General features: G+C 32.5%; 1 protein-coding gene across 8 annotated transcripts in view; it reads left to right on the forward strand.

Moving 5' to 3' along the window:
• Positions 1–22,265, forward strand: part of Micu3 (mitochondrial calcium uptake family member 3) — a 114,136-nt gene that overhangs the window by 61,943 nt on the left and 29,928 nt on the right. For 6 of the 8 annotated variants that reach the window (XM_071610418.1, XM_071610417.1, XM_027954712.3 and 3 more), the window contains 3 exons: positions 10,560–10,655; positions 16,646–16,746; positions 17,502–17,673. The exons of 1 other annotated variant lie outside the window; for it this stretch is intronic. In XM_071610418.1, the coding sequence (XP_071466519.1) occupies positions 10,560–10,655; positions 16,646–16,746; positions 17,502–17,673 (369 nt within the window). The remainder of the gene's footprint in view (positions 1–10,559; positions 10,656–16,645; positions 16,747–17,501; positions 17,674–22,265) is intronic. One more of the 8 variants, XM_071610420.1, reaches the window with a different exon arrangement.

The raw sequence follows: 22,265 nt of genomic DNA on the forward strand, positions 1-22,265 counted from the left end.
CATATTAATAGACAAACTTTTTAGTTTTTAGTACATCTCACAGTGTGTTTGTTTTTTCTGAAATTCTTATTACCTGCCTATTTCTCTGGTCTGTACACACAAAAATTTAATGTAAGATGATAATTGATTTATTTAATATATCAGTGATTATGTTAGTTTTCAAAGAAGATTATGATTTTCAGACTTGTCTTGAAAAATTTGGGAATTCTTATCAGTGAATTTCTAAATTTACTTTTCTTATGTTGAGCTTTCTTCTCTTTTGATAAAGTCAGAGCTTGTTGGTTAGCCCAGCTAGTAACTAACCTACTAAGAATAGACCATGGCCCTTTTTGTAATGGACAATAATTTATTTATTTTCTCCAATGATCATTCAGCCACTTACAAGGCTTCCTCATACTCTAGCAATTCCACCTGAGAAGCCCTTGAATTCAGGTGATTAATTCATTATTATTCTGAGAGTATTGTAGCCATAGTGTGCAATTCTAAAAGTAAGTATATTATCTCATATACTGAATATTTAATCAAAATTCCAAATTATAAAAACTAACTCTTGCCTTTGATTTGAACATGTACTAAGACATCAATAACATAAAATAAACTCAGGTTATTTTGCATAGTCACAGGAATTGATCTAGAATAATTAGGGAATAAGTCAAGTCTGTGGAACTCATATAACTGTTTTAATCCTTGAAGAAACTGTAAAACTTTTTCTACAAAATTTACTGCTGTTTTCCATTGGATATAGTCTATCATTTTCTTAATTTTTTAAAAGAATTTCTCTTAATCATTTCAAAATTTTGTAAAGAATGTGTAAAATGAAAATGTAAAATTTGTAAAAATTACAGATTGTAATACCATCTGCCTCATAAAACATAATAATACTTATAACTTTATATTTTGTTTCTGATTTGTCATCATTGTATAAGTTTTTGTTTTTCTTTTAACATCATAAATAGTTTTCATATAGGATGATTATCTGCTTTTTAAAAACATGTCACAGGGCTGGGATTGTGGCTCAGTGGTAGAGCGCTCGCCTAGCACGGGCGGGACCACCCGGATTCGATCTTGAGGCACCACATAAAAATAAAGGCATTGTGTTGTGTCCATCTACACCTAAAAAATAAATATTAAAAAAAAACACATCACAGAGTAATTGTAAAAAGGAAATAGATTCTAACAGCTCTAGTTTAAACTATATAATACAAATTGTAGTCACTCATTAAGAGAATAACATTGAGAAGCAGACTTAAAATGCATATTTCACTTATATTATGCTTTCTTCCTTAAAAGGAAATTATGTGTATGATCTTATATTTCATTGGGTAACATTTTTCTTTTCATTATTTTACAGAAGACAGCTTTCCCCCCATGTATATAATGCATATGTTAAAGTGATATAAATGGCTGTTATTTTTATTCAGTCTTGTGAATTTCATGATTTTGAACACCGTTGGTAGTTAAGTTAGTTTTATAAATTTTGTCTTATAATAGAAAAAAAAATTTGTTGGTATTGGGTATTGAACCTGGGCATGCTTTACCACCGAGCCACATTCCCAGTCCTTTTTATTTTCTATTTTGAGACAGGGTCTTGCTAAGTTGCTGAGGGTTTGTTCAAAAACGAAATGATTATTTTCAAAAACTGCAAGCAAAGAAAGAAAATATTTAAAAATTCAAATAACTTGAAAAGGTATATAAAATATCACTGAAGTATTACACAAATATGTTAGTGTAATGTTATAAATTAACCAATAATTATTGGATATTTTCCAGAGTTGTAAATTAATGGAAGTGATTAGGTATTATGAAGCTGAATATAATCTAAGAGATTTATAATAATTAGTTTCTACCTTGGGAAAGAAGTTCCTTTAGGAAAGTCAGTGGCCTATAGAAGAGATTCTTTGACCCCTGTATTAGCCTGGTTCCAAGATTTAATCCCTTTTATAGTTGATTCTGCCTTTATTCAGTTAAATTATTTTCTACTTCAGCAAGAGATTGAATATATTTCCTTGTGTCCAAGAAGATAGTTGTTACCTTATATAGCCTATTCCATTCCAAGTAACTGTGATTCTTTTCATATTTTTCATATAATCAGCTCTCTTTTATTTTCCCACACAAATAAAAAGTAGTATAAAAATCCAAAAGAATAAATAATGTTAAAGTCAAGTATGTTTGACTTCACCTTGCCTTGTATTATGATTTTTTGAAAGATTATTCTTAATTACCCTAATCACATTGCCATCAGAAAATGTACCAGTAGTTTTTATCAGTTACTTAACATGTGTGAGAAGTGTTTTATGTGCAAAAACCATGTCAATATTCATAAGTAATCTTTATTTTGAAAGAAGATATTCTCCAATTTGGGGTATAGGGCTGTAATATATGTACATATTGCCCTGCATGTTAATTATGTGTTTTAAATCTTCTGTTATTATTGATTTTTTTATCTGCTTCATCTGTCAGTTAGTATATTGGATTATATATCACAATGATAGATTTATTAAGTTGTACTTATAACTTCCTTAATTTTTGTTGCAATGCATATTTTGAAGCATTATTATTACCTGCATAAGAATATGGATTATTTATATCTTCTTAGTGAATTGTATCTTTTATTATGTAAGATACTAATTTTCTAGAAGTGCTTTTTGCCTTAAAATCTAGTATGGTAATTAGAATAAATACACTACTTTTGTTTTAATATTTTTATTATTTTCTATTTTTATGGGTTTTTTCTTTTGTTTCCCTGTAGTGATAATGAAGCTTTCCCTGCTTTTTAAAATATATATTCAGCTCAGAAATTTATTACAAATAAAATATAAATATAAAATAAATTAGTAATTATAAAAAGTCTAGCCACCATATAAATCAAGAAATAAAACATTGCTATATTCAAAGAAATTCTTTCACAAGTGATTGAAGAATCATAATCCCTTGCTGTCTTTCATAATAGTCTTTTATGTAGATCTTTGCTTTGCTACTTATTCATCCTAAGCAACATAGTTTAGTTTTACCCATTTTTGTGCTTCATATAAATATAATCATATTATATGAATTTTTTGTCTTCTTTAGACACACTACCATGATTGTCTTGCCAGTTTCATCTCCATTATTGTATATAGTCCTAATTCATTCTCTTTTATTGATGTAGGCAATGATTCTCAAACTTTTTTTCTTGTAATCCCATTATATTGTTGTAAATTATCAAGGCTCCCAAAAAGATTTTGTGTTTTGTATCTATATTTACCATATTAGAAATTAAAATTGAGGGCTGGGGTTGTGGCTCAGTGGTAGAGTGCTTGCCTAATACATGTGAGGCACTGGGTTCAAGCCTCAGCAGCACACAAAGAAATAAATAGAATAAAGTTTAAAATTTTCCTTTGAAAAATAAGAAATTAAAATTGAGAGCCAAGCGAGTCAGCACATACCTGTAATTCTAAAGACTCCAGAGTCTAAAGCAGGAGGATCACCAGTTCAGGTCCAGTTTGGGCAACTTAGTGAAACACTGTCTCAAAATAAATAAAAAGGGCTAGGGTTGTATCTCAGTGATAATGTGCCTCTGGATTTAATCTCCAGTATTGCAAAGAGAAATTAAAATTGAGGATTTAAAAATATTAATCCATTTTCAAATAATAATAAAATTTCATGACATGTAACATAAGCATTTTTTTTTTTTTTATTGCACTGGGGATTTGACCCAGGAGTGCTCAACCCCTGAGCTAAATTCCAGTCCTTTTTCTTTTCAATTTTTATGTAGAGACGGGATCTTGCTAAGTTGCCCAAGATGGCCCGAACTTGTGATCCTCCTGCCTCAGCCTCTCAAGTCACTGGGATTACAGGTATACACAACTGTGCTGAGCTACATAAGTGTTTTTTTATGAAAAATAACTTCTTACAAATATAGTAAGGAGTGGTATTGTTTTATATTCTTTGCAGACCTCTGTAATGCTAGGCTTAATAGAAGACATATGGTTTCTCATAGCCATTTTTACATTTAGTCTATTGCAATGTTATTTTGGCAACAAATATTGTCAGTTGTTTACTTCCAAGTGGCATCTCACTTGATTCATGTAAAAAAAAAAAAAAAAAGTCTGCCAAATACTGAAGTTTAAATAACCATAATTTGTCTATCATTTGTTCTTTCTTTCTTTCTTTCCTTCCTCTTCTTTCTTTCTTTCTTTCTTTCTTTCTTCTAATTAGGTATATATGACAGCAGAATACATTTCGATTCATTGTACACCAGTGGAGCACAAATTTTCATTTCTCTGGTTGTACACCTCATTTGTTCTTTAAAGTAAGAATGATGATTCATGAAAAGAGTGGCTAGTTCATCTTGCAACACAAACCATCACACAAATGTCCTTACTTCAGAAAAATCTTAGTACATCATTGCAGCAGAAGTGCTTTATGCATTCTTCTTGTTGTTTCATCTAACCAAATATTAAAAAGATGTATATTCAACCATTAAACTCTAATAAAAAATATGTATATTCAAAGTTTAAGCAAATATATTCTTAAGCAGAATTTCTTTCTTTCTTTTTTAATTTCAACTATAAATGGGAAGCACTGAAGAATATCATGACTTTGGTCTTTAGTGACAGTGCCTCATTTGCACTAAGGCCCCAGAAGTTTTTATTTACCATTACTTTTACATCATCAGTACAAATGTCAACACACTACCAAAGGCAAATCATGTTTTTAAGATGCTTAGTGTAGCCTTTTTGGTTATTCTCGATGAGAAAGTTGGTACTAATTACTGGCCTATTATTAATTGAAGTCTGTTAGATTATTTCTACCTCTATTTTAGGTGAGTTGCTTTTAACAGTGTGTATTATGAATTTTTCTTGTTTCCTTTTGTCCTGGTTGACAATTTATGCTTTTTAATTGTAGAATTTAGTTATTTATATTACTGATTACTTGCTAATCTATTTTAGTCAGTTTTTTTTTTTTTTTGCCACTGTCATCAAAAACGCTAAAAGAACAATTTTAGAAGAGGAAAAGTTTATTTGGGCTAGGGTTTTAGCGTTCTCAATCCAGCTCCATTGTTTAGGGACCAAGGTAAGGAAGAACATCATGATAGGATTGTGTGGTAGAGGAAGGCAGCTCAGGACATGACACCAGGAAGCACAGAGAGCTCCCCTCAACAGGGACAAAACGCATAACCCAAAGTGATATACCCAATGACCTGCCACTTCCAGCCACACCCTACCAACCTACCATGGCCACCCAATGAATTAATCCAGTTAATTCATTCAACTGGATTAATGTACTGATTAGGTTGAGGCTCTTATAACCCAATCATTTTACCTCTCAACTTTCTTGTATTATCTCACACATGAGATTTTGGAAAACACCTCATATCTAAACGATAACAGGCCAGGAGCAATGGCATACTCCTGTAATACTAGCTAGTTGGGAGGCTAAGGCAGGAGAATCACAAGTTTGAGGTTAGCCTCAGCACTTTAGCGAGACCATAGTAACTTAGTGAGACCCTATCTCAAAATAAAAAACAAAGAGCTGAGGGTGTGGCTCAGAGGTTAAGTGCCCCTGGGTTCAATCCTCAGTACCAAATAAATAAATAAATAAAATTATAATACAATTATAGTTTCTAATATGCTATTTTTTCATTTTCTTCCTTTTTTTAATCAACAGAAGTTTATTTTTAATTTTTTTCTTTATTCAAGTTAAGAAGACATTCACTATAATTTGATTTTTTGAGGAGGGTGTATTCTTGAAATTTTAGTAAGTATGCTTAAAATAATAAAATCTTAGCTTAGACAGTATTATTTATTTTCTTCTTCAAAAATAGAACATTAAATTGCTTTAATAGTTTTTATTCTCACCTAGCATGAATACTTAGAATTGTTGTAAAGTGTGTTTTTCCCCTAATACCACAATTTAGACTTTAAAAAAAATATGCCATCAATGTATATTTTGGATTACCTACATGTTTGCCATTCTCCCCCCACCCGCCCCCAGTACCAGGGATTGAACCTAGGGCCACTTAACCACTAAGCCACATACTCAGCCTATTTATCTTTTATTTTGAGACAGGGTTTCACTAAGTTACTCAGGACTTTGTTAAATTGCTGAGACTGCGTTTAAATTTGTGATCCTCTCACCTTGGCCTTATGGGATTATAGGCATGTGCCACCGAACCCAACATGTTTACCATTCTTTACTCCCTAGTTCCTTCTTTAATCTTACTCCTTCCTAAATCTCATAACTTATATCTACAAAATATATCCTCAAGTAAGAGTCTTTTGGTGAATTAAAGAAAAACAGGCTGTGAGTGTAGTGCAACGGTAGAGCATATGCCTAGCATGCACAAGGACCTGGTTTGATCCCAGCATCACCCCCAAATAATAAATAAATAACCGTCTCTGAAAATATCCTTATTTTGACCTTGTTTTAAAAAATAATTTCTCTGAATATATTTTCTAAGTTGACATTTACTTATTCTCAGCAAAAGATGATATCATTTCATCGTCTTCTGGCTTCTCTTACTGAAATTGAAAGGAAAACCCTGAATCTAATTATTTTCCTTTCTTAGGTAATCTGTTTTCTTTTTGACTGCTTTTAAATCTTCTTTGCCTTTATTTTTCTACAGTTTTGCTACAGTTTATCTCTCTGATTTGTTTTTTTTTAAGCATTGAAAATATGAGGACTATTTTCTTCCATTTTATTTTTCACTTCATTAATTCTATCTGTATATAATCTGATTTTAAATTTAGTACTGATTTTTTCATGCCTAAATATTATATTTGGGTTTTTTTCTATTAGACCTAATAATCTTGGTAGTCTACTTTTCCTAAATAATCCTTTCAAATCTAGGTTCATACTAAACTTATAAAGCTAACTTTGCATTCTCTCTCTTTTTAAATATATGACAGTGCAGAATGCATTACAATTCTTATTACATAATAGAGCACAATTTTTCCTATCTCTGGTTGTATACATAGTATATTCACACCAATTCATGTCTTCATACCTATATATCTAATCATTTCAGTATCTGAAACCTGGTTCCATTGTTTGTTTATTCTGCTGTGTCTCATATATGGTAGCTTTTGTTCTTTAACATTTAGTGATTTTGTGTTGTAAGGATATATTTGTGGAGGTATCTTTGTGAGGATTTTTTAAGTTGTTAAAGGTGTGTACTTTCAAAGAGAATTGTGCCTGTTGTTTTTCCCCATGACACACCTGGGAGACATGATAGCCCCACACAACTTTAAGTTGCAATTGTCAGATTGCTGTTTTTAGGTCCACAGTTGTCGCAATGCCACAAAATGTATAGTTTTCTTTCATTTGTGTGTGTGTGCGCGAGTGTGTTTAAATATCATTGATAGTAAAGACAGTTTACTGTCTGCTTCTGAGTTGTTATTTTTTTCTTTAGTTGACCTACTATCTGAGTATCATCTTTCTCAGATCTTAACAGTTATGTAGGGTATTTGTCTGGTCAACTTTGGGAAGCCATTATTCTGCTTACCACAGTGATACGTTGCCATCTCTAAATGAATCTTTCTTACTAATTTCCTCTTTTCCCTTATTTTCCTCCCTCCTTTCTTCCCTTTCTTCCTTCCTTTCTTGCCTGCCTACCTTCCTTTCTATCATAGATAGCATTTGATGACTTGAATAGGATCCTCCTTTGACTCAGCTAAAAAGGCATAAAGAAATCTTGACCAAAACTGCAAATTTAAGGGAGTTTTACCAATAACAGTCTCAGAACTCAAGCAGAAAATGTATCACACTTACAGGGTACAGTACATTCAGGACATCATATTGCCTGTGCCATCCATTTTATAAATTATTCTGAACTATATGTGTGTCTTTTTTTTCCTTTTAAATGAAAGTCTACACTAACATGACCCTCTGATAAAGGAGCCAAAGGTTAGATCAAAGACAGTGAGAAGACTTCTGGAAGTCTTTGCAAATTGCTCTCTATTTACATCGCAAAGCATCATAGTTATCTATTTCATAATCATCACAGTGCTCAGTTACATTTGGACATTTTCCCTTCATTTTTTCTCTTAGTCTATTTATATATATTTTGGTTGCATATTTTTACTTTGTGTTTCTTGCTATTAAATTCCAGTTTTATTTTCATTGCTACTTTAACCTTATTTTAAATATACTATTATATTTTCCTCATGTTACAGTTTTCTATTAGTTTTGCATATTCTGAAATATACTTAATTTCATTACCCAAGTTATCAATTAAAATATTAAGTACTAGCTCCAGAATAAGCAAATATTTAGGCATTAATGAATATGCCTAACAAATTACAGTGATTCATTAGCTTTTTTTTCTGCAGCAATAGTTGCTACAAGTATATTGTCCCTGCCCTCAGAGCCTTTATAATTTGAAAGATGGTGTAAGATAAAACAAAAACAAATATATCCAGTTATAGCAATTCAGTTATATTCTAGCATAATTTAGTCTCTGGAGTGAAGTGATGAGTATAAAGCTTTCTGTAGGAGGAGACTTATTGAGCTGTTATATTCTAAACATCTTTTTGATTTTAAAAACTTGCATATTATCCTGGTAAATATACATTTTTAAAATATGAAGAGTAAAAAAATCTTTATATTTTCTTTATCTCCTAATTTTTTTGAATATTTGTGTGTGTGTGTATATGTGTGTGTGTGCATGTGTGTGTTGGTGACTAGTATTTGGCAATATGGAAAAGATGTGAGTTTACAAAAGGAATCATTTCTATTATTCCAATAATAGTGTACAGTAAGCCTTATTTTCTATTTTGATAGGTTTTACAATCCTGTTTTAAAAATCTTCTATTAACCTTCTAAGTTACAATTAAAAATGCATTTCATATTCAAAATATGTCTTAATATTTGAGAGAAAGAATTTAATCTAGTTAGTATCTATTGAGGTTATTTCAAACCTACATAAAAGAAAATGAACCGTGTTAGTTCAATGTTTTGCTAATTTTACCTGTTTAGTTTGTAACTACTTAGTTAATGCTTATTTAGTTAGAAAAGGTAGTGATGGGCAGATTTTCTCTCATGTTGCCACAGTTATTACTTATGGTAACACTTATGTCTGTGTTAACATTTTATTGACATTTTATTAAATTGTGAGTAGTAGGCAGCTAATTAAAATTAAGACGATCTTTGAAATAATTCCTACACAACACTATAGTACTGCACTACAGTTTTATTAATGGTACCCACTTTTATTTTTATCTATCTATCTATTTATTTATTTTGAGACAGTCTTTTGCTGTCTTTCCCAGGCTAGCCTGGAACTCCTGGGCTCAAGGGATCCTTCTGCCACACCCTCCAAAGTATCTAGTACTGCAGCTGTGTGCCACCATGCCCTGCTGACTCTAGACTTTTAAAAATTAAGACCAAAAAAATAAGTAAAGTTCTCACATGTCTCACCTAAGTACAATATGGTGCATTTTCTTCTGTCAATAACCAAAAAATTGCCTCACCTGAGAACCATGTAATCTTCCCTGATACATCCTGATTTTTTTTAAATGTTTATTTTTTAGTTTTTTAGGTGGACACAATATCTTTATTTTTTTTATTTATTTATTTTTTATGTGGTGTTGAGGATTGAACCCAGCGCCCTGCACATGCCAGGCGAGTGCCCTACCGCTTGAGCCACATCCCCAGCTCCCATCCTGATTTTAATTATTTTTTTGTTTAGAGATTCAAGTTCGGCTTGCAGTCCAGCATTTTCATAGGAAGATTATAATACTTTTTAATCTTGGTATCTTCTTACTAACCAGTACTGCGTTAAAAGCTAGTGTTTGATCCTTGTAATAAAGATTAGAAAGTGCCTTATCCATTCAAAATAGACATACCTACAAAATTGCTGAGTGGTTTTGAGGCAGTCAACTTAAATAGGTGTATTTCTTTTTAACAAGCCTTGAATTAATTTAAACTTTGTTTCTCCAAAGTATATGGATAAGATTATTTTCCTTTTGGTACATTGATAAGATAATGTATGAGAGCCAAAAATAATTTTTAAATTAAGTATAATATAATAGGTCACTACAAACTTACCAAAATCTTCTACATATGAATTTATTTCATACCAGGTTATGAATAAAAATTTTTTTGGTGGGGGGATTGAACCCAGGTATATTCTGCCACTGAGCTAGATTCCCAGCCTTTTTATAATTTTTGATTTACAGATGGGGTCTTGCTAAATCACTGAGGCTGTCCTTGAACTTGGATTCCTCCTGCCTCAGCTTCCAAAATAGTGGGGATACAGGGTGAATAGTATTTTTGTATTTTCTTAGAAGTTTTTCATGTCTCAGTAGAAGGGCAAAGGGAGGGATTGGAGAAATTGACTCTTTTTGACAAAACCACATTGAACTTAGAAACAGCAGCTATATACCAGTACACCTTTGAAAGCACTATGAGTTTACCAGCAGTGTAATTTAATACTGTTGTATGCAGCAGAAAACAAAAAAGGTAAGCTAATGTGTTTTCTTTTCTTTTAAGGTCAGTTAGAAAGACTTAGAGTGTATAATTGTCATTCTTTGTAACTATTCTTTAGATTTCAGTTGTGCTTCTTAAAATTTCTATAGGTACTGAAAACAGATACTGAGGAACTTGTCTCCAGAAGCTATTGGGATACACTGAGACGTAACACAAGCCAAGCATTGTTTTCAGATCTCGCAGAGGTATAATTAAACCTCAACAAGGTCCTTGTACTATTTGTCATTTTGTTAAATCTAGTCTTCATTTTGTTTTAGAGTCACAGGATGAAACAACAAATGTACAATATTTTTTTATTCAGTAAAGTAATAATTACTACACGTAAACTGTATTTGAATGTCAGCTGTGCTGACAAGGGCTGCAAGACAACCTACAGTTGTCTGTGTTAAATGAATTTCCTTCTTGTTAAAACATGATTTGCCAACTTAATTAAAAGGAAACAGTGTGTGGTCAGAACAGACAATAAAGAAAGAAAGGAATAATTTACTTTGCATTATTTAAGATTGCCAGTGCATGGTGAAAATAAAAAACAAACTGCGCCTCCACCAGGCATTCTGGCCTCAATCCTCAAAACATGGCAGTGGGCTAGCTGCAGCACATTGTCACCAAAAGTGATTTCCTGTCTGATTTCCTGTGCTGCTTCCTGTCCTTCCAGCAAAATGTTTACTGTGCAGGTGGTGGTAGGGGTAGGGGTGGGGGTCAGATCTGCTTCTATCCGGAGTAGATCTGCTTGGGGACGTGGGCTATGCAGATCATGAGGTGGTAGGGGAGGCCAGAGCAATGTTCCTCGCCAAGCAGGCTTGGCCATGCATCTGTGCCTAGGGTGAAAGTGACCTTCTCACTCTGGGACCCTGGGAATGGACACAGGGTGACCCCAGCACCTGGCAGCCAGTCTTCCTGTGACCCTCCTGACAACAGTGATGCCACTTGCTTTCTATGTAGTTGAGACAGGGCGTAAGTTATTGTTTGCATTAAAAAATCGTGTTCCCTGTGTACATTTTTTAAAAAAGGAAATGTCTCAGAATTGTGTGAGGGTAAAACTGTTTGAAAAATCAAAAGAAAAACAGACTGACCCTATTTTAGTTTTATTATCATTTTTTAATTTAGTATTGACACGTACCTTACTGCTGCACATAGGGTAGGCTGCTTCTACCACACCCCATTTTTGTTAAACCACAGTCAATAGAGATTTTAATTTTAAAGGATGGGCTGTGTCTTTAGATTAAATACTGTCTTATGTTCACTATTAAGAATTTTTACACTTAAAACTCAAGGTGTTTTAAGTAAATATTTTGTAAAAGCACTTTTTTAGAGTACATTAGGATTGTAGCTCAGCAGTGGAGCCCTTTGCTAGCATGTACAAGGCAGGCCCTGGGTTGGATCCCCAAGCTGCAAAAACAAACAAAAATCTATCATCTTACTGGAAAGGACTTCTTGGCAAATACTGAGATTTGTTTTTCATTACCTTTTTCTCTTTAAAAGTTTTCTTCTCATTTCTTTTTCTAAACTTTAAATTTGACTTTTAAAAATTACGCCTAAAAATTATAGAGAAGGAAACTGCAATCATCAATTGTAATGCCTTTTTTTTTTGAGATGGAATCTCACCAATTCCTGGGCTCAAAGCATCCTCCTGCCTCAGCCTCACAAGTAGCTGGCATGGCAGGGGTGTGCCACTGTGCCTGGCTTAGTTGTGATTTGTGTTATATTCCATTATCCATCTTTATAGTATTACTCAATTTGGCATCCAGGGATGGATGCCAAACTAGGATAATTTTGTCATTTCTGCTCAATTTTAAATCCCAAAACAAATAAATTATACATTTTTTTCCTATGCTTAATCTGTAATATATAAATATGATGTAATTATCACCATTTATTACCTCATATAATTACCTTTTAAATTTGAATCATGTTTGGGTATGAAGTGGAAGATATTCTATTCACATATATCTTAGAAATACTTTATTTTATAATCATTTAAGTAGGACAGATTAGTTGTACTTATTTAAAAATAAGGGTAACTGGGAACACTACCCCTGTAAGTCCCTACAAGCCAAGTAACTGTGGCCAAGCTTCCAGGCTTCAAATTAATAGTCATGTCCCTATTGTCTCCCCCCCATACTAGAGTGTCTACCTCCCAATTTCCAGCCTTTCTTTAATCCTATCTAACTGCTAAAATTCCGACAGATAAAATCTGCTAATTAGATTTTGAATTTAATTTAAATATTAGGAAACGTTATATCAGAAGAGCAGTCAGGTCTTGTATACTCAGAGGATGATGATTTGTGTGAGAGTATTGGAAAATGTTTATGGTTCTATCAGAAGTATGCTGGCACTGGCTTTTACAATTTCCCAGAACTAATTCTATACCTCTTTCTGGCTTAACAATCTTCGATATATCTTTGGTACCCTAAAAGTGGTCTTAAACACCCTTTTTAAAGTTTTTATAAAATCATATGATGAAAATTTTCATGACACAGCTGATACTACTTTCTAACCAAAATCTCATAAATTCAGATTTCAATATAAGCATCAATATAAGCATTATCATGCAACATGCTGAATACAGAGGAAATCTAAATTTTTCTTACTTGCCTTAAACTTTACTTATTCTTACTAAGTTTTTTTTCAAGAGAGAGAGAGAGAATTTTTTAATATTTATTTTTTAGTTTTTGGTGGACACATCTTTTTATTTTTTTATTTTTATGTGGTGCTGAGGATCGAATCCAGCGCCCCATGCATGCCAGGAGAGCGTGCTACCGCTTGAACCACATCTCCAGCCCAATTCTTACTAAGTTTTAATAAATTATTTAAAAACAAAATTAAAGCAAAAGATTTCCTTCAGCCCTTAGATACAACTTATCACACTATAATAAATGAAAAGATGTTGAAAGGCTATCTACAGTTCCTTATTTTAATAGTTGAATCAATTTGTATTTTGTACAAATTTACTTCATTTTTTTATTTGATCACTTAAAATTATTTACTTTGTATGCTGAGAATTGAACCCAGGGTCTAATGCATGCTAAGCAAGAACTCTACCACTAACTGAACTACACCTCAGCCTAAAATAATTTTTAATCAAAACAAAATTAGATAATAGCCTTTCATGTAAATGGCCCTTTGGATTCTTTTGTGACTTTTCCTGGCTTTGTTATGAAAACACCTGAATTTATTTTATTTTAGCAATGAACATAAGAATCAAGGGGATAAAGTCTTTATTATTTGTTAAGTCTCTTGTACTTTTCATTATGTAACACTGGTAGGATACCAAGGACAATGGTGTAGTTTTCAGTGACTACAAGCAGTACTCTGTTTCACTAAATGGGGAAACAAGCTTTCTCTATTTCCATTTTCTAATTTTTTTTTCTCTAACATCAAACTGTTACTTATGCCTCTGTGGATCTGGATTATTGGATAAGTGTAACCTGAATCTAATAAGATTTTAACGCTGAAACATTTTAAGATGTGCTCTACTCAATGGGCATGAGAACTGGCCAAGTGAGGTCATTATTTCAAGCCTGTATAAAACCAAGCCATCTCATTTCAGTATGCTATGTCTTACAGTAAATGACTTATAGTAAATGACTTCACAACACCAGAGAAAGATGTTCCTTATTGAGTTCACTAGTTTTTGGTGTTTCTGGGACCTCTCATTTTTAAGCTATTTTTTTTTATTTTATATAGCATGTGCTTTCAATGACAAAAAAGAAGAATGTTCCATATTCTAGTTATTTTCAATTTTTTGTTGTGTCTAATCCTTTTTGAACTTCTTGAAATATATTTATTTGGCAAAAATAAATAATAATAGCTAACATTTATTGAACATTTACAATGTGCTTGTCACAGTGGTAAAATATTTATATGTGTTATCTAGCTTTTGAACAACTTTTTAGAATATGTACTGTTACTATTCCTGAAGATAATAATGTCCTCAGGGAGATTAACTTCCCCAGGGTCACTTAAATAATGAGAAGTGTCATTATTCAGTGCCAGCCAGCTGACTCTGGAATTCATCATCTAATTTGCTCACCACACTACTGCTTATTTCTGAAATAAGCAACTTTTGGAAAAATACCTCTTCTTACTCTTTACACACTTTGTCCTTTCTTCTCCTGATCCATTTTTCTAGCTTCAAGACAAATACCCTGGTTTTTCATGCAGACTGTCTAGAACCTCCTCTCATGCTTCACTTAAGCATGCCTTCAGAGATATTTTCTTCCCCTGTTTATTTGTTTGAAGGATTATAAACTGAACAATCTAGATATATAAATTATAAAAGAGAGTCTATAGTTAACATCAGGTATCTTCCCCTCCCCAATGCTATATGGCTACCAATAAGAACATCTGTGTGATTTTTTTTTTCTTTTACATTCCTATTTTAATTTTACCCACAAACTTGTTATTATAGATAAAAAGTATCCCCATTTAACAGATAATGAAGCCGAGGATCAAAAAAGTTAATGAAACAAAATTTTTGATTCTAAATCCTGGCTTTTTTTTTTTTTTTTTTTTTTTTTTAGAGCAGTCTAGCCCTTAAAGCTACTGGTGAAATGGCACCTTTCCAGGGGAACTCAAATTGTAGTCTCCTTTACATACATAGCACTGAAAGGCTGGTTCTTCCACTCTTATTCTTCATTATTCAGAATATATTTTGTTAAGAAGATATATTTAAAAAAATAGTATGTTGCACTTGACTACCTGCCTATATTATTTTTCTTCTACCAACAAATCAAACTGCTAACAGTCCTTCAAAGAAGTTGATAGTGTTATTAGGAAACTTCTCAGATATTCCAACTATTGAGAAGTCTTAGGACAGAGACATAGGTAATCAAAGTAGCAGAGAAATCACTGTAGAAAAATAGTTTAGTGCATTAATAGAAGTACATGTTAGAAGGGAGATCAGAATGTGTGATCTCTGCTAAAAGAAAAAAAAAATGATTCAGGGAGAAAGGAAATAAAGATCCAACCAGTTTTAAAGGATAAAATAGCTGTGTTCATGAAAGTTTGGAAAGAGGGTTGTGAGGAATCAAATACCAAATTTTATTGTGTAGAGGTGGGTGAAATGAGACTTTTTGTCAGGGACAGTAGAAAATGAGTTCTTTGTAGAGAATTTTTTTTTTTTTCCCTATGTCCTGTTGTGGAGTACTATCAGTATTATGGCTGAGAAGTGACACATTTCAACTGTGTATCTTTAGTGAATATCTGCAGTGATTTTTTAAAATATAGAAAATGATTTAACCTCTTATGTTTCTTACATTTCCTAGGATGCTATGTAGGAGAGTTACATTCATTTGAATTTTATGATTTTTGTACCTGAGTTTATAAAAATAGGTATGAATTAATGTCTATGTGAAGAAGGAGGGGAGGGAGGGAGGGAAGGAGGGAGGGAGGAAAAAGGGAGACCTACAATGCTTTAAAGAAGGAAATTTCTATAGCCATTGAACTTTGTAAGGAATATAATCAAGCAGTTTAAAGAAAACATGTGTTGGAACTTAGTTTACTAGGTTGTATAGAAAGGGGAAAATCCTCTAGTATTAACTTGTGAGAGATTCAAGGAAATCATGTAAACCCTTTTTTTAAACCTTTCAAAAAAAATATTTAAATTCCAAGATATATTATCACTGTAGTTTCAAAATATAATATCATCTATTTAAAATATCACTGTTATTTAATAGGTCAGTATTCTGCTTAAAAGAATGTTTTAGGAAGTTTGGAGTCATTCTCATGTCAGTTCTGTGTCTGCAATACACTCACAAAAATTTACCTCTTTTGACCACCTTTAAAAAATGGATTTTTCAGATTAAACAGGAAAATCCAAATCAAATTACTGAAATAAAAATAGTATACTTAGATGTTTACTAAAAGATTTAAACTATCTCAGATAATTTAAAGTACATGTACCCTATAGGCATAATTTGAGATTAAAAGCTTCTTAAATATTGTCATGTCTTGAACATTTGGGGTGGGGATAAAAATCAGTTTTGTTAAAAGTTTTGTTTTTAAAATTTGAACTTCCTTTTAACTGTAATTACATTTATTAATATAGCCTACATTTCTCATTCTAATGTTCTTACCATTGCATTCTTGATATTTATATGTTGATAAAATTCTTTGAGGAATTTTATTTTATCTTTTTAATTGCAATTACCTTTTAAATTGTGATTTTTTAAAGCGTGCTGATGACATCACAAGTTTAGTATCAGATACTACACTTCTTGTACACTTTTTTGGAAAGAAAGGAAAAGCTGAGCTGAACTTTGAAGATTTTTATAGGTGAGCTTAATTTTTACTTAAAATTGTTAGAATTTTGGGCTGGGGATGTGGCTCAAGCTGTAGCGTGCTCACCTGGCATGCACGGGGCGCTGGGTTCGATCCTCAGCACCACATAAAAAAATAAAGATGTTGTGTCCACCGAAAACTAAAAAAAAAATAAATATTAAAAAATTCTCTCTCTCTCTCTCTCTCTCTCTCTCTCTCTCTCTCTCTCTCTCAAAAAAAAAAAAATTGTTAGAATGTTAATGTCATTAGAAATCATCTAGTGCAGTGATACCATTTGCTACTCTCATCTTAACTGAAGATACTCTTTATATTATCCACTTCCACTAATACCTTTATACCAGTGTTATATTGATAATTGTGACAGGAAGTTGTTGAAAGATCAAAATGTCTTCATGTCTTTATTGATTGTTATCACCTATATGTCCAGAAGTATACGCCCATGCCTTAGTCTCAATAAGCCACAGTAGTATTAAGCAATTTAAGTATCATCACCACTCTGCAAGGTGTGTTTATTATCTCCACTGTACAAATGGGGAAACTTAAGCCCTGAGAGGTTATTTGCCCCAGGTGCTACAGTCATTGAGTGATAAAACCTCTTATAACTTGTCCTCTTTTCTTTCCCATTTACCAAGAGGATTTTCATAAAGCTTTGAGTCATCATTTAATTAATTTATTTCCAAATAATTTTTTCTAGGACAGTGAACATTTGATCATTGCTTTTGATCATTTTTTATTGTACTTTATCATAGATTCATGGATAACCTTCAAACAGAAGTTCTAGAAATAGAATTCCTTTCCTACTCTAATGGAATGAATACCATCAGTGAAGAAGATTTTGCTCATATTCTTCTACGATATACAAATGTAGAAAATACATCAGTATTTTTGGAAAATGTGCGTTATAGTATACCTGAAGAAAAGGTATCTAATTCACTATTTATTTTGATATATACATTATCTTGTAATTATATAGGTCTATAAAATACCTCTTTTGTTGGTTTTCTTTCTCCTCTGTGAATCAAAGATTATTTTGGATAAATTTTATCCTTCTATGTCCCAAGTGTTCTCTCCAAATTTTAAAAAATTAATTTTAAATTCCAGGTAGATACCCATATATTTGTTTTAGGTATGCTAAAAACCTTTAAAGCTATTAGAAGTTGTTTTATTCAAATTAAGAATATTATTTTTCAAGAGAATTCTGCTGACTTGTATGCTTTGACTAGTACATGAATATCACTTCAAAACAGTTTATATTGACGTCATTTATCTCACACACCATTCATTTCTATAACACCCTTAATAAAAGGTCATTTGAAGACTGCTGTTGATGAGTGAGTGATCTTATCTGCAGTTGAAGTGAGGCTTTTCAAAGAGTTTGGAAGGCATGAATGGTTAAGAACCTGAGACAACTGGTTGTCTATTTGTTTAGTAACAAATGTGTTGTCAGCACTACTGAGCAGTTGCATTATCTAGTGGTATTTGAACGCATCATTGCAACCAAATAGAACTGGTGTCACAAGTACCCTTTTAAGCATGGGATGTTTTGGACATATTGCCTCTGTTTGTGTTTATAGAAGGATCAGGTTAATCTTTCCAAGAAAAACTTGCAAATGTTTGACTTTGTTTAGAATGGATACACTGTGACAATGTTAACAATTCTCTAGGTCCCCTAAGGAATGAGAAAAAAAAAGGACTTGATGCATTTGGCCATTAGTTTACATTGCTTTTTAATCAGGGAACTTGTATCTATTAAGCTGAATTTTTCCAACTCATACATAATTCCATAAAAATAAATATTAGAAGCTGTATTACTTGAGCTACTGTAATATTGTTTAGAGCCTTGAATCTTTTTTTCTTTTAATTCTTTAATTAAGTGGAAATATCAAAAAATACAGATTCTGAAGGTCAAATTTCAGGAATGACAAGTTTATAGAAACTTTTTCTTCTGTTTTTACAATTAATTTTTACATCTAAAATTATATCAGAATGAAGTCTTATGTTACATTCAGCTTCTGAAAACTTCTCATTGATAGAAGTATCTTAAACACTACAAATCATTACATTAGAAATAAAAAATTTTGCACCAACATTAATCCAAATTTATTTCTTTTCTGTTTTACCACATTAATTCTGAAAACATCCTTGCAGGCCAGTGATATTTCTACCGCTCCCTACTTACGTCTTTCTCTTACTATTTTTCTCTCCAGTGGTATTGTGGGGAGTGCTTTTGAATAGCATTTTATATGTATAAAATATTTTTATTTCCATTCATTTATCTAGCAGATATTTATTAAGTAGATGCCTATCTACTATTTATGAGTCCTTATATTAAGCACTAAGGATAAAATGACAAGATAAATAAAATTTTCTTTTATAGAAATACAGAGATAAACAAAAAAATGTTATTCAGATACTGATGTTATGAAAAAATTATGGTGAATAGAGAAGAAGGTAGATTCTTTTGTGAATTTTCTTAAGAGAACCTGTGAAGAATGACCTATGCAAAGATGTGGATAAAGAGCATTTCTGGCAGAGATAACAGCAAATAACAAAAGCCTGGGGAGGGGAAAAGCTTAGTTTGAGAAAATTACAAAAGACATTTCCTAAAGTAAATAAGAAAGTAGTAGGTGATAAAGAGGAAGAAAAGAGACAGATGTGGGTCGGGTCTTATAAGCCAAGATAAGGAATTCATTTTATTCTAATAATGACTTTTTATATTGCTGATATATTTTATTCTAATAATGATACCAATAGTGTTAGAGTATTTAAATTCTACAGCAGAAATCATCTAAACTACCCTAGCTCCAATTTTTTTTATTGGTTGTTCAAAACATTACAAAGCTCTTGACATATCATATTTCATACATTTGATTCAAGTGGGTTATGAACTCCCATTTTTACCCCGTATACAGATTGCAGAATCACATCGGTTACACATCCACGTTTTTACATATTGCCATACTAGTGACTGTTGTATTCTGCTGTCTTTCCTATCCTCTACTATCCCCCCTCCCTTCCCCTCCCATCTTCTCTCTCTACCCCATCTACTGTAATTCATTTCTCTCCCTTGATTTTTTTCCCTTTCCCCTCACATCCTCTTATATGTAATTTTGTATAACAATGAGGGTCTCCTTCCATTTCCATGCAATTTCCCTTCTTTCTCCCTTTCCCTCCCACCTCTCGTCCCTGTTTAATGTTAATCTTTTTCTCATGCTCTTCCTCCCTGCTCTGTTTTTATTTGCTCTCCTTATATCAAAGAAGACATTTGGCATTTGTTTTTTAGGGATTGGCTAGCTTCACTTAGCATAATCTGCTCTAATGCAATCCATTTCCCTGCAAATTCCATGATTTTGTCATTTTTTAGTGCTGAGTAATACTCCATTGTGTATAAATGCCACATTTTTTAATCCATTCATCTATTGAAGGGCATCTAAGTTGGTTCCACAGTCTAGCTATTATGAATTGTGCTGCTATGAACATCGATGTAGCAGTATCCCTATAGTACGCTCTTTTAAGGTCTTCAGGGAATAGTCCGAGAAGGGCAATAGCTGGGTCAAATGGTGGTTCCATTCCCAGCTTTCCCAGGAATTGCCATACTGCTTTCCAAATTGGCCGCACCAATTTGCAGTCCCACCAGCAATGTACAAGTGTACCCTTTTCCCCACATCCTCGCCAGCACTTGTTGTTGTTTGACTTCATAATGGCTGCCAATCTTACTGGAGTGAGATGGTATTTTAGGGTGGTTTTGATTTGCATTTCTCTGACTGCTAGAGATGGTGAGCATTTTTTCATGCACTTGTTGATTGATTGTATATCCTCCTCTCTGTTCAGGTCCTTGGCCCATTTGTTGATTGGGTTATTTGTTTTCTTATTCCTAGCTCCAATTTTCTGTGAATAAAATCTTATTGGAATACGGTCTTGCTCATTCACTTAATGTATTATCTGTGATTGTCTACGACAGCTTTTGTACCATGATGATAAAGTTGAATAGTAACAACAGAGACTATATATAGCAGCAAAAATGAGAATATTTATTCTCATGCCTTTTACTTGAAAAGTTTGCCAACCTTGCTTTAGAGTTTATTCATTCAAGTATTTATTCAATAAGTATTGACTATCTACTTTAATATTCAGATATGATCTAATTCATGTACCACATACCATCTGATTGATGTTTCAAAAAATCATCATGGCTGCTACATAACAGGATAAATTTTAGTTGGCCTGGCTTTGAAAGAGACAAGTTAAGATGCTTTCATAGGAGTCCAGGTGCAAGATAAGTATGACTTAAACCAGGATAAAGATAGAGAAAAGGGTCAGGTATTGGATCACTGAAAACAGAACTGATAGAACTTGTTTATGGATTATACCTCAATGCGAAGTAAAAAGAGGAATCAAGAAAAGGTGAAACAATGGTACCATTTTCTGAGCTAAGTAAGACTACTATAGATTTAGGATTAGAAGAAAATCAAAAATTTTTTTAGGAACAAGTTAAGTTTGATATTCCTACTAGATATCTAAGTATGGATAATAAGCAGACAGTTGGATATGTGTGAATACAGTTTTCAGGGGTGCAGTCAGGGATGCTGATTAGTAGTCATTAGATCTTAGGTCATGTTTCCAGCTAAAATTTGTCCTCAGAATTTCAACCTTTTGCCTACAGCCTACTCAGCCTGTCCACTTGGAGAGCCAATAGATATCTCAGGTTCCAAGGTTGCAAAACTTGTTCCATTTTACCACATTTCCTGTTCAATTAATGGAAACTCCTAGTTTACTTAGAAAACATTTTCACTACACATTTTCATTATACCAAAAGTAAACCCTATAACTATTAAGCTGTTTCTCCTTATCTTCTTTTCCCTCTAGCACCTGACAGCCATCACTCTCCTTTCTCTTATGAATTTGCCCATTCTAGATATTTCATAAATGGAATTATACAATATGTGATCTTTCAAATTCTTTCATATTTTTGAGATGTATCCACATTGTAGCTTGTATCAGTACTTCATTCTTCACAGTGAGTGAATACTAATCCCATTATATGTATGTGCTACAATTTAATTTTTCATTCATCCATCCACAGACATTTGGGCTCTTTTTACCCTTTGGCTATGTGAATAGTGCTGCTCAGCATATACCATTTTTCAATTCTTTTGTGTATATACCTGCAAGAGGAATTGCTGGGTGATATGTTATTTTCCATATGTTATTTTATTAATTTAGCCATCTTAGCATATGTGAAATAGTACTCCATGCTCCATGTGGTTACCTTTACTTTAATATGAGTCTTTATTTCTTCATATGGGTGCAAGTTACTATCTATATCTAGTTTTCTTTCTTTTCAGCATAAAGGACTTTCTCTAGTATATATATATATTATTTTTAGACTGTATAAGTGACTTTGGGTATGGTGGCTGGCATTCCTAGTGTGGTCTGCTGGTATCAAACCTAGCAATACGTTATCTTGGCTTTTGTTCATCTAGAAATATCTTAATTTCTTTTTAATTTTGAAA

The sequence above is a fragment of the Marmota flaviventris genome, chromosome 3, assembly GCF_047511675.1.
Source record: "Marmota flaviventris isolate mMarFla1 chromosome 3, mMarFla1.hap1, whole genome shotgun sequence".
Classification (NCBI taxonomy): domain Eukaryota; kingdom Metazoa; phylum Chordata; class Mammalia; order Rodentia; family Sciuridae; genus Marmota; species Marmota flaviventris.